This window comes from Cricetulus griseus, chromosome 3 (assembly GCF_003668045.3).
Source record: "Cricetulus griseus strain 17A/GY chromosome 3, alternate assembly CriGri-PICRH-1.0, whole genome shotgun sequence".
In the NCBI taxonomy this organism is placed as follows: Eukaryota; Metazoa; Chordata; class Mammalia; order Rodentia; family Cricetidae; genus Cricetulus; species Cricetulus griseus.
In genome coordinates this window covers 278,880,146-278,892,657 of record NC_048596.1, presented here as the reverse complement: position 1 = coordinate 278,892,657, position 12,512 = coordinate 278,880,146, and the positions used below count along the sequence as shown (strand labels likewise).

Below are 12,512 nucleotides of genomic sequence, written 5' to 3'. Positions count from 1 at the left end.
GGATCAGGTCACCCTACTGAATTCAAGGGTCCATTGGAGCATTGATGTTTGGAGTCTGTTGTCCCTGTTAGGAGTATAATTTTTAAAAAGTCAAAATGAAGGGTAAATGTTTTAATGAGCTGGGAAGTAGCTGAGGAAGTGTCTTCTTGGTCTCATAGGATCCATTTTCTTACCATGCACTGGTGTCTGGACGGTGTGTGGACTTCATTTCTTTGGGTAGTGTTGGATGCAGGGCTATGAACTTCAGCCTGGGCTATGGGTGGAGATTTAGCATTTTGGATGCTTCTGTCAAAGCAGAATTAGTGGAGAAGGAGGTCTTCTTGTATTACAATGTCTTCTGTTGTCGTTCAGCACATTAGGTGAGCTGAAAGTGTGATAGCCTCTATCTGTGATCTCAGCACTGAGAGGCAGGCCTGAAACTCAAAGCTGTCCTGCTGCAGCTTCCCAAGCGCTGGGGTTGCAGGCATGCACCACCACGCTTGGCTTAGTAGCAGTCTTTTCAGTTGTATGGTAACTAATGTACAGTATTCCTTTTATAACCAAGCAAACAGGCAAAGGACACACAACACACACACAACACATAAACACACACCGATAGAGGAGAGCAAGACTGGTCTGTCTGGGATGATAGTCTCATCACACTTATTACAAGAGGAGGCAAAGGAAGGGCTTTGTGCTCCAGCTGATGGTAACATCTGATGTTATGTTCCCCAGCCTTGTGTTTGCCCGCTGGAAGCTTAGCTGGCAGAGTCTTGATGCCTGGCTTCCTTCCCTGGCTCCTTCTGTGCTGCTGTGCACATGGGGCCCTTCATGTCCCTGTGGAGGGCTCTAAAAAGAGGCATCTGGGAAACTTTGCTTTTACAGGACTGTCTTGGACAGGAAGAAAATGATGTCTATCTTCACATGGTGACCACTAGTAATGTGTTTGTAGTATAGTGAATCATCTATAAAATAATAGTTGGTCTAGAAGGAGTGCTTGACAGCACTGTTTTATGGAACAGTTCGCTCACAGCTACATCTGTCATGCTTACCCTCAGCCTTTCCTTACCTCCTTTCCGCTGCATCTGGCTTTCCATGGTTCTTATGATTCAGACGCAGGTCTTGACAAGTGTGTAACAAGCGCCTTACGCCCTGAACTGTCTCCCTTGGCACTGATAATCAATATTTACCATCTCAGAATCACTCTATAGCTCAGGGTGGCCTGGAATACATTATACAGCCCAGGGGTGCCTCCAATTCCTGGTCTTCCTACTTCTGCCTCCTATGTGCTGAGATTACAGGCAGGAACTGGTGCTCCTGGTTGGTTTACTTATTTACATTGTGGTTTCTAATGTGAAGACAAAATGGACATTAAGCCACCTGGTTAATGAGTCTTGTCTTCCAGAAGTAGGTAACCTGTATAACATGAAAGACTGTATAAACACTATAAAGATGGCAGATGCTTTTTTCTGATTAATGCTCTTGGGAAATCTTGCCTTATATTTAGGTTTGCCTGTTGCTTAGCTGTACATAACTCTTACTAGTCAGCAAAGAGGCAACATTCTCTGCTTGCTGTGTGGACCTAGGTTATGCATGGGTGGTGGGATGTCCTCATTGTCATCTTCTTGTCTCTCTTGTTTTCTCACTCAGATCCCTTTGATTTGAACCACAATCTTGGTGCTGGATTATCAAGGAAAAGTAAGTTGCACTTGTTTGTAAACTTTGTGCAATCTCCTGTCCCTGTGACTATTGCAACTGAATTCCTACTTTTTTCTTTACAGTGACAAATTTTATAATGAAAGCTTTTATCAATGGTAGAAGAGTATTTGGAATTCCAGTCAAAGGATTCCCAAAGGACTACCCTTCAAAAATGGTGAGTTTGTGTTAGAAATTCCAGAAAGCCACTGAGGTGCACATCGTACCCACCCATATGCAGGCATTCAAGGATGGTCGAGTAGAGCGGGTTGACATATGTATGTATTCTCCTGTGTCCTTTTGTGGTCTGGTGTTGGAAATATGTGCAGGTGTTTTGATATATGTGTTCCTGACTGTGGCCCCACTTGGCGGTAGGTCTCTCCAAATCTATTCCTTCCCTCTGTCTAGAACTTTGTCCCCTTTGAACAACCAGGAAGACTTTGCTGCAACTTGTACATAGAGGTGTGTAGGTATTTCTAACATAACATTGTCGGGCTCCTGTCAGATACTACTCTGGGCATCTACAGTGGTACTTCTCATGCTTATTCAGGAGCCCCTTCCCCTGCACAGTCCATTAAAATGAGTACTTTCTTCTGTAAGTGTGCGGGTGGGATGCAGCATCCCACAAACTCCTACAGCAGACACTGAAGCCGCCCTTCTGTTTCTTTTTCTTAGGAAGCCACACAACAGCACCAGCACTCGCGTGTAACTCTTTACTTTGCCTTAGTGTAGAATTTGCACACCTATGTAGATTGTGTTTCTCAGTTCATGGCAGTTGATACAGGCCATTTAGTTCCCTGACACCCTCTACGTGGCCTGGGCTCCTCCTTTTATGTTGAAGCCGGGGGGGGGGGGGGGGTGGGGGGTAATGTGGTCAGTGTCCTCCAATTTCAGGAAATTAAAGAAACAGGTTTAGGTCAGTCTATCATATGCCTCTCACTGGTGTTAAGGCCTTGTTTGGGATGAACAATACAAATATTAAATACCAACCTGTTCTCGCACTGGTTATGTGGTGTGCCATGGTCTTGTTTGCTGTTTTTTTTTACACAGCTCTGTTCTTGTAGGAATACTTTTTTGATCCAGATGTCCTAACTGAGGGAGAACTGGCTCCAAATGACAGGTGTTGTCGAATTTGTGGAAAGATCGGACACTTCATGAAGGACTGTCCTATGAGGAGAAAGTAAGCACACGTTCAAAAGGGGTAGCCTTGTTTTTATTTCCTTGTTGGGCTGGTTTCTCAGGGTGGATCTGTTGGTAAAAGGAAAATAAGCCTCTGAAATGGGACATTTTTCAGAGAATTTAAGGTATTTTTTAAAAAATCAAAATGAAGTGATCCACATGGGGCTGCGGTTCCAGATGCTGAGGTCTGGCTCACGTGAACTCGACCACCTTCCAGTCTCCTGATGGTGTCAGTGAGAGGCAGGGGTATTTCTTATGGTCTGCTTGGACCATTGTTCTTCTGACTGACAGTGGTGTTGCTGTTAACTGGGCAGTGCTATTCTTATTTCAAAATACACTTAGGCAAAGTAGGTCACAATCTGGAATTAAGGACTAGTGATCAGTAGGGCAGAAAGAAATGATCTTGATACCTGGGTGCCATTTATGGGTACTCTATGCACTTGGGAGGCTGAGGCAAGAGAATGGTGAGTTCAAGACCAGCTTCAGCTACAAAGAGAATATGAAGCCGTCCTAGGCTGTGTGTCATATTCTCTCAAAAAATAAAATAAATGGGACTGAAGTAGTTAATGGGCTCAGTAGTTAAGAGCACTTACTGCTCATGCAGAGGACCCAAGTTCCATTCCTAGCATCTGCAGCCAGTGGCTCACAATCCCCTGTAACTGTAATTCCAGGGCCTCCAGGGACACTTACATATGTATGGTACACATACATATCCATAAAATAAAGTCACTTCTAAAAAATAAAATAAAGGGGAAAGTGACTGACACTTATTAAGATAAACCTCCTCAAAACCACTGTCAAATTTTTTCTTTGAAACTCAAGTTTTATAGTTCAGATTTTCACTGCCTTGTGAAAGCTGATTGATCAGAAACACTTATCAACACAAAGCACTTGATGATTTGAACTTCATTAACAGGTCATCAAAACAGGCATTAGCTCGAGTCTTAGCAGTGAGTGTTGACCTCGCAGCATTGTGACAGACAGGCTCTGGGCTTTCGGGTCCTGCTTATCTCTACATTTGTACATAACTTGATATTTTGTTAAGTTTCTGTAGACACTTTGCTATTACTATTTTATCTTTGATAGAGTGAGGCGACGGCGAGACCAGGAAGATACCCCAAACCAAAGATACTCTGAGAGCAAAGAAAAAAGAAGTAAAGAGGACAGAGAAATTCAGAACAAGTGCACAGAACAGGAAGTGCTGACTAAAGAAGACAAGCCCCCACAGTGCGTAGCTTCCAAAGCGAAGCCATCGAGGGCAGTCGTGGACCTGGGGCGGGAGAAGATTCTCAGGACACCTGTGGAAAAATGGAAGCGACAGGATGACAAAGACTTGAGAGAAAAGCGTTGTTTCATCTGTGGAAGAGAAGGACACATTAAAAAGGAATGCCCACAGTTCAGAGGCTCTCCAGGTACAGACACCTCTCCAAAGACTTTGATGTCTATGCTCAAGGGATGTTAACCTTTTAGAGCTTTTCACATTTTGTGTTGTTTCTTTAAGGAATCCATATACTCAGCAAAAATGGTGCTGTAAGGAAGCGCCGTCTCCCCTGACACACACCTTTAATGCCCACCCTCTGTATGGCATAACTGCTTAGTCCTTAGTCTTAGGAGAGTGAAAGATTATCAATGAAGTGGCAGTTGGCTCATCTCCAGTCCTTATAAGCATAGTCTCAGTAGCCAGTGAACGAGTTAGAGCAAGAGGCACGCAACTGCTCACTGTACGCACTGCCTGGTCACCAGGGGAAGCAGCGGCTGAGCAGGTGCATAGTAAAGAGAATAGAGAATAGAAGGGCGTTGACAGTGTTCGTGTGTACAGAGAACTGTGGGTGGGTTTCATCTTTAGCCCTTATTTAAATACCTTCTGTCAGTGACCATAGATAGCTATTCTTAGGATGAAGGGAAAAATGTCTTAACAGCCCACAGTTCAGAGTCATCCACAGCTCTTCTGGAGCTACTTAGGACACTACAACAGAAGATCACCTTAGCCCAGGAGAGTGACACCAGCCTGGGCAACCTAGTGTGACCCTGTCTTGAGCCTAAAATCAAACTACCCCCACACATTGAACCTTTATGTTGCTAGATGTAAGTGAGTTGGTCATTTTACTGAATAGGTTGTGTCCATTATGGGACCTTTTTAACAGGGTCTGGGCACCTTTAACCTGTATAAGTTACGGCCTTAAAAACAACCTATAGACTGCACTGGTCCTTAGAATAAGCCTGGGTGGAAACTGGATTAGCGTAGACAAGGAACCCTAGAGGGTAACTGATACTGCCCATTTGCTGAGCATGTTAGTTAGGGCAGTTCCTCCCTCCAGACACCCGTGTGCTGGGAGCACCGATGCACTCTTCCGTTTTAGCTACCAGGTCTGCCTGGAAGATTCTCTGGGTGTTTAAGACTGAAAGTTTTAGATCTCCTTTGTTTGTTTTGTTGTTTATTGTTTTGTTTAATTTATTTCTTTGTGTGTTTGAGACAGAGACTCACTATTATATTTAAAGCCAGCCTAGAATTTGCTATATAGTCCCAGCTGGGTTTAAACTCAGAATCCCCCTGCCTCCTGATTTCTGGTATTACATGCATGTGCTATTATGCCCAACTCATCCTTATTTATTTTTTAAGGGAGCCTTATATAGAAATTTTTAACATTTTCTTTTATTTTAAGTAATGCTTGAATATTTATGAACGATACAGCTTTGGCTGGCTTCTATGGCCTGAGTTAGCCTTATTCTTCTAAGGAGGTTGGAACTTAACCCCAGTATTTACCTTGATTTCCCTTTATAAGAAGGAGATGTGATTTAAAGAAATTAAAATAATGACATGTTAACATTCAGTCAACATGCCACTGAGGGTCAATTAGGCACTATTTCAAAGTTAAGCATAGTTAAAGGTGACCTCATTGAGCTCACACAGCAGCCTCCTTAAACCTAGTTGGACCTAGACAATATCGATACAATTTAACAGTTTATTCAAAGTTCCTCTTGTACTCTGTTTTGGATAAAGACTCAAGACTGTGTTTACAAACAGCATAAAGCAGACTTTCCTGGCCTCCTTCTCCTCTTCCTCCAGCTAAGTCTTCCTGCACTCCCCTGCAGGAGCATTCCTTTGTCCAGCAGCAAGCCTTAACTTACTGACCAGTCTGTCTCAAAACCGTTAGAGTGGGGCCTAAGTGGGTGGCTCAGTTAGAGAAGGGCTTGTACGAGGACCTGTGTTCTGTCCCCAGTGTGGACATGAAAAGCAAGGCATTATAGTGGATGCTCTTAGCCCTGTGCTGGAGAAGCAGACAGGTAGATCCTGAGGCTCACTAAGCAGATAGCTTAGCCTAACTAAGGAAGTCCCAGTGAGACACCCTGTCCCCTCAAACTAGAATGGACTGCTCTTGAATGAACTCAGATACATGTACACACACATGTGCACATACATACGTACGTACGTGCGTACACACACACACACACACACACACACACACAGAGAACTCTGGCAGCCGTAAGGAAAAGCCCTAGTCTAGAAACCCACCTATGTAGTGTTTACAGGTAATGTCAACAGTCAGCAGGAAGTGACACGTGGGACTAGAGTAGGACATGCTGCTTGGTGGTAATTAAAATAATCAGATGTCTCTGTTCCCAGAGTTCTTCCCTTCATGTCATTCCTTCAGTGGACTGTGTGGAATTGCATCACATCAACAGAAATGTTTTTCTTAAAACATTTTGCAAACAGGGCTGTTGCTTTCTATTTAGAATAGGAACGAAAAGTGTTCCTTTCTCTCTGTAGGTTTGTGTAAACCAGATTTTGTGTCTGGATACCCTTCACCTAGCCCTTTGAGACCAGTTGCTCAGGTAAAAGCCAGCCCAATCCTGAGAAGGGAGCCCTGTTCACTCTGCCTGCTCACCCCCCACCCCCCAGTCTTCTGGAGTGCTTGGAGCTGTGTGCTGGGCCTCCTGGCTAGCCTGTGTGCTTGTTCCTTCTGCGCCCATGTACTGTGTGTTAAGGCTTGTTGGGCCCTGGTAGCAGGAGCTTGCTGGATGACTAATGTGCAAACATCTGCCACCCATGTGCCTAATCCCAGCTCTTGGATGCACTTTGAGGCTGCTTTTGTTACTCTCACCTTCAGTCTTTGTAAACCAGTCTATTTCATTTTTTTAGGCAGTGCTTTTACATGAAGACAAAAAGAAACAAAAAACAACCATATTTTTGAGTCCCCAGTCAGGTATGTGGTTTTTAAAGGATCAGATATGTGTTGTTTTTCTTCTCTGAATATCTTACCACATGCCTTTAGAGATTCTTCCATTTCTGTGTGGTTCTGGCAGAGGGATATCAGAATCTCTCAGGGGAACTTAGAAAACAAAAAAAGCTCTTGCCTTGCTTCCACCTTACATCCTTAGTCTGATTGTCGAGTGGTTTGTTCTGGGTGACTTAACCTCTTGGGGAGAATTGCTACCCTCAACCATGGAATCCTTCCTTGTGCATCTTATGACTGCTGTGGAGATGCCGTTGTCTTGCCCTCACTGTAGTCTCCTGTGGAGATTATCTGCCATATCCCAGCAGAAGGAGCGAAAGCCTCCACTCTACAGCCAGACAGCTATTTCATTTATTTATCCCTTCATTAAATACCGGTCTCAACCCTGATTACACCCCAGTGAGTGGCAAAGCCCCTCCTCCACGGTCTTGTCAGGGACAGATGATAAAGGACACCCATATGGTGACAGATACTTTAAGCAGGGAAATTGCAAAATGATGCTGAGTATGGCATTGTCCCCTCTAGTAAAACATCTCAAGTCAGCCAGGTCTTAGGATGGGAGGGCTGCTCTTCAGCTCAAGGCTGTGGCAGTTGTGGCGTGAGCACGGGAGAGCAGTGGAGATGAGTCTGTGTCCTGGAACTCCAGCAGTGAGGAGGGACTGGAACGTTTTTCTTAGTGAGACGGGAACCTGGTGGAGACTTAACTGGAGGAATGGTGCTCTTTGAAGACTTGTGAAAGGCTAGGGTGGGAACACTGCAGCCACTAGCATCTTTACCTAGGTAGCTGAGGCTTGGGTAGAGACTGTCAGGGAGGATGGTTGAGTGTGGATATTCTGAAGGTAACACCAACAAAATGGATGTATTGGGCAGTGACATGAAAATACAGTGAGGCTCAGATGTCACGGCAGTCTTTGTCTGAGAGCTAGAAGAATAAAGGAGAACTTTATTGTAGAGGGAGAAACCAAAGTCTGTTTCATAGTGGTAGCTGTAGAATTCTAGGGCAGAGATGTCGAGTGGCCTGTTGACTCTTACGAGCCTGGCATTTATTTGGTCCAGGCTGCAGAAAGGAGTATAAGTGTTGTCACCGTGGAGATAGCATTTTAAGACCCTGTGCTGGGGAGATCTCCCAGCAAGTAAAAGCACATGGAACAAAGGGAAGTTTGTGGACCCTGGAAATAAAGAAGACAGAGGGAAAGATGACTAGAGAAGGAGCAGGAGCCAGAGTTGGGTCTCGGAGTGCAAGCGAGTAAGTGCTCTGTGAAATGCTGCTCAGAGTTGTGTATGGAGACTGAGCTCGGCATTGGGCTCGGTACCTGGGCTCGCTGAAGCCTTTGCAAAGAGCTTTTTCTTTGGTAGCAAGAATCAGAACTGCACAAGAAGGAATTGGAGCCTTCTTGGCCTTGACTGTGGTATTAAGGGCAGAGCCACCTCCTGCCATGTTGCAGGCCTGTGGAGGGATGCTAAAGAGAACATGGTGGACTACCAGGGCAAGAAGGTCCTTTCCTGGTATTTCAAGTGTTCTTCTGAGTCTTGAAAAAGAAAGGACAAAATTTAGGTAAAGGAAAGAAAGTGACTTTTTCAGCATTACAAAACTATAAAACATGATGAAACCCTGAGTCCTGGCCAGTAGATAACCTGAGTAGCTTTGCTTAATCAATCCATTCTGGTCCCTTTATCCTCTTTAAACTTAAGGAGGCTAAAGGAGGGAAGTTAAGAACCAAGAGCATGCACAGTCAGTCCCTTTTAAGTTTTTGCATTTTTTATTAAAGAATGGGGGAGGGAAGTCTTTTGTAACGTGAGGTTCTTTGTCCTGGCCGGTCCTTGAGCCTCAAATAAACATACACAGACTAAATTATGAAACTGTTGGCCAATGACTAGGGCTTCTTTTTGGCTAACTCTGTCTTAATTATTAGCCCCTATCTATTAATATAAGTATTCCACTTGGTCTTATCTTACCAGAGAAGGGTTCCGTGCGTCCTATCCTGTCCCCACAGTGCAACTCCTCTCTGCCTATACTTCCCAGAATTCTCCTCTTCTTCTAGTCCTGCCTTTCTTGGCCAATAAGAGAAACATATACACAGAAGGACCTCCCCATCTGTCTTTTATGTATGTGTTTTGCCTGCATGGTGCCTGTGGAGGCCAGAAGAAGGTGCTGAATCCCTGGAAATTGAGTTACAGATAGTTCTAGGCTACCTTGTGGATGCTGAGAATCAAACCGGGTCTCCTACTGGAGCAACAAATACTCTTAACTGCTGAGCCATCTCTAGAAAATGAAATTTTTAAAGATGACACGTGATTTTTTTTACTACAGCTCTGTCTCATTCAGTTAGCAGTAACCTCTATTATGCATTAGACTCTGTCCCAGTGTGGGTATGTAAGAACAAGTTCAGAACATGTAGAACACAGATGAGCTGCAATTTCAGGCATCCCCTGGGGAGTCTAGGAATGGCATCCTAATGCTAAGAACAGAGTATTCACTTTTTAGCTGCGCTCAGACCATGACAGATTCCCTGGCTCCTCAGAGGATGAGCTGTGTGTCCTGGTCATTCCAGCCTCTTCTGTCGAGGCAAGGGCCCTGACCACACTCGGGGGAAGCTGAGGAAGCTTTGGGCTAGGAAAGCCTGTTGTCTGTGAGTATCTAATGTCTGCGAATGCTGTTAGTGGGGGGGGTGGCGGGGGGGAGGGGGAGGCCACGGGACATTCGAGCTGTTAATGTGTTTGACTCAAGGGTTTTTTGTTTTGTTTTGTTTTGTTTTGAGTACCAAGAGGCATTGTCTTAAGTATTTGCAATTATTTTACTTTTTCTTTTAGAGACTGAGGGGAAACATTGAAATTATATCAGATCTTTTTTTTTTTTTTAAAACTAGTATCTCATGTAGCCAAGACTGGCTTTCAATTCACAGTGTGACTGAGGGTGAGCTGTGCCACACACCTCATGCATAGTAGACAAGCAGTCTGCTCTCTATGTGACATCCCCAGCCCTGGTATCAGATCTCTTTGCACAAAATGTAAAGTATGTGGGTGTTGGGGTTGATGTGTACAATAAGGGAAGGTAATTTAAAAGAAACAGTAGTCTTCAAATCTCAACTGCACTTGGACCTGAAGGAGAACACTGTATAGTGACATATAAGCAAAGGGAGCTTGAGAGAGTAGGAGCTCCAGTAGTTCTCAGGAAAGTCTGTGATTGTTCTCCATGGGACACATCACTTCAAAATAAGAGTTCGGTTGGGTACTCTCCAAGTCCACTACACAGAAGTGAGAGGGGAATGGAGGTGCCCTGCAGATGAGCGGGTGGTGGGCGGGGAGGATAAATGGGCTGTGTTATAACTTGCTGACTTCCAGATGACCCCAGCATTCTGGAAAGGTGTGGACAACAGACACCACGAGCCAGTGGAATAGTTTTCCCTGTAGATCTGGGAGTTTGAAAATCACAGATGTACCATAGATAAACAGATGAAAAGAATGTTATTTTAAGCAGCTTTGACAGATCTTCCCAAAACATTTTACATTGTTAAAATACTGATATTCTTGATGCCAGGCATATAAAGAACTATAGTATAAACATCTGTTCTGTAGTTTGTCTCATGGCAGGGTTTCCCTCTATTTGTTGGGGCTGCCATGCGTCCTGCACACACCTCAGGCAAACACTGTGAGCAACTGTGTGTGTGAGTCAGAGAAAAGGCTCCTGGGGGTGGTGGTTCCACTGACCTTATCCCCCACCGTCCCCAAGTCTGCACAGACCGGCATCGCTCAGCTCATGAGTTTACATCTCGTGAAAGTGGAATTTTACTATAATTTTGCAAGTTTTAAAACAGTAGAAGAAAACTGCAGATGTTAGTTATATATCTAGAAATGGCATGGGCAACTGACATTTATTTAGTTACAAACAAGTTATTAGTTATTCTTCTGGGTAAAAATACTGCAACTAAAAAACTTATTATGGGGAAATTTGATTACAATTGTATTCGGCTTTCTACTAGAAAAAAGTTGTAGATGGGTAGGATTTGTCCTTACCCTTAAAATAACTCATGAAGTAAAGTAATGACAGCTGCCAGGCTTACCTGTCATGTGCAGGGGTAAATTACGTTGTTAGCTTGTGAACCGTGTGTCTGTTGTTAGGTAGAATTACTTTCCCTTGAACCCCTTTGCAGACTGTGCCTTCGACCCCCTTGAAGTTTCCTTAGTGAGCACATATTGATGGACAGCCTGTGCTTTTATGCTTTGACTTTGCTGGTCTTGGGAAACAGATGCATTTCTGCTTCAGATGCCATGGCTCAGAAAATATTGTTACTTTAAATTATAAAGACCACTGGTGGGGCTGGGGATGGCTCGGTGAGTCAAATGCTGGCATTCAATTGTAAGGACCAGAGTGGCTGTGGCAGCCTGCTTGTAATCACAAGAGGTAGAGAGGGAGGAAAGCCCCAGAGTAGGCTGGATAACTAAGTAAACCTGCCTCAGTATGTACAGAGAAAAACTATGAGGAAGGTACTCATTGTCAGCCTGTCTCCATATGTGGATACACACATACACAACATGTCCAAGCATATTTGAACGTACATAAACATGAAACTATCATACACATGGGGGGGTGGAACGACACAATGTTTGTTTCCATTGGGCTTTAAAATTCTGGACAATGATAAATTTATTATCCGAATATACATAAACATGAAGGAGAAAAGATAACTACCAATCTCTTAAAATATCTCTGATTTTTGGCCGGGTGTTGGTGGTGCATGCCTTTAATCCCAGGACTCGGGAAGCAGAGACAGGTGGATCTCTGTGAGTTTGAGACCAGCCTGGTCTACAGAGCGAGTGCCAGGACAGGCTCCAAAGCTACACAGAGAAACCCTGTCTCGAAAAAAAACCAAAAAAGAAACAAACAAATATCTCTGATTTTTAAAGCTTCAGGCCTTGGAATTAAATGGAATAAAGAAAAGGCTTGTGGTAGGTCATTCTTTATAATATATGTATATATTTCTTGTAATCATCTTGTATGAATGTATTATTTATCAATTGACTACCCTGACATACTAACTACAACAAAAGCATTGATAAATTAGATCTTAAAGCATTTTATTAAATCTCAAGCTATAAAAATTTCCTCGCTGGGCATTGGTGGCACACGCCTTTAATCCCAGCACTCGGGAAGCAGAGGCAGGCGGATCTCTGTGAGTTTGAGGCCAGCCTGGTCTCCAGAGCGAGTGCCAGGATAGGCTCCAAAGCTACACAGAGAAACCCTGTCTCAAAAAACAAAAAACAAAAAAATATTTCTTCTATTAGGCTTTTTTATTTTGACTATGTAAATGGTCAAAATAAATGTTATAAAAATTGATTAAAAGTTACATTTTATGCACTTACTAAAAATGATTTACACTAATGAGGTAGGATACTTCCTCTTTGGATAAGCATTACGTGTGTGTG

General features: G+C 43.7%; 1 protein-coding gene across 5 annotated transcripts in view; it reads left to right on the top strand.

Annotated features, from left to right (window-relative positions):
- Window positions 1-12,512, top strand: part of Tut7 (terminal uridylyl transferase 7) — a 57,943-nt gene that overhangs the window by 42,618 nt on the left and 2,813 nt on the right. For 3 of the 5 annotated variants that reach the window (XM_027409690.2, XM_035443021.1, XM_027409689.2), the window contains 6 exons: window positions 1,630-1,677; window positions 1,761-1,852; window positions 2,739-2,854; window positions 3,940-4,265; window positions 6,623-6,687; window positions 6,995-7,058. In XM_027409690.2, the coding sequence (XP_027265491.1) occupies window positions 1,630-1,677; window positions 1,761-1,852; window positions 2,739-2,854; window positions 3,940-4,265; window positions 6,623-6,687; window positions 6,995-7,058 (711 nt within the window). The remainder of the gene's footprint in view (window positions 1-1,629; window positions 1,678-1,760; window positions 1,853-2,738; window positions 2,855-3,939; window positions 4,266-6,622; window positions 6,688-6,994; window positions 7,059-12,512) is intronic. The other 2 variants (XM_027409692.2, XM_027409691.2) reach the window with 2 other exon arrangements.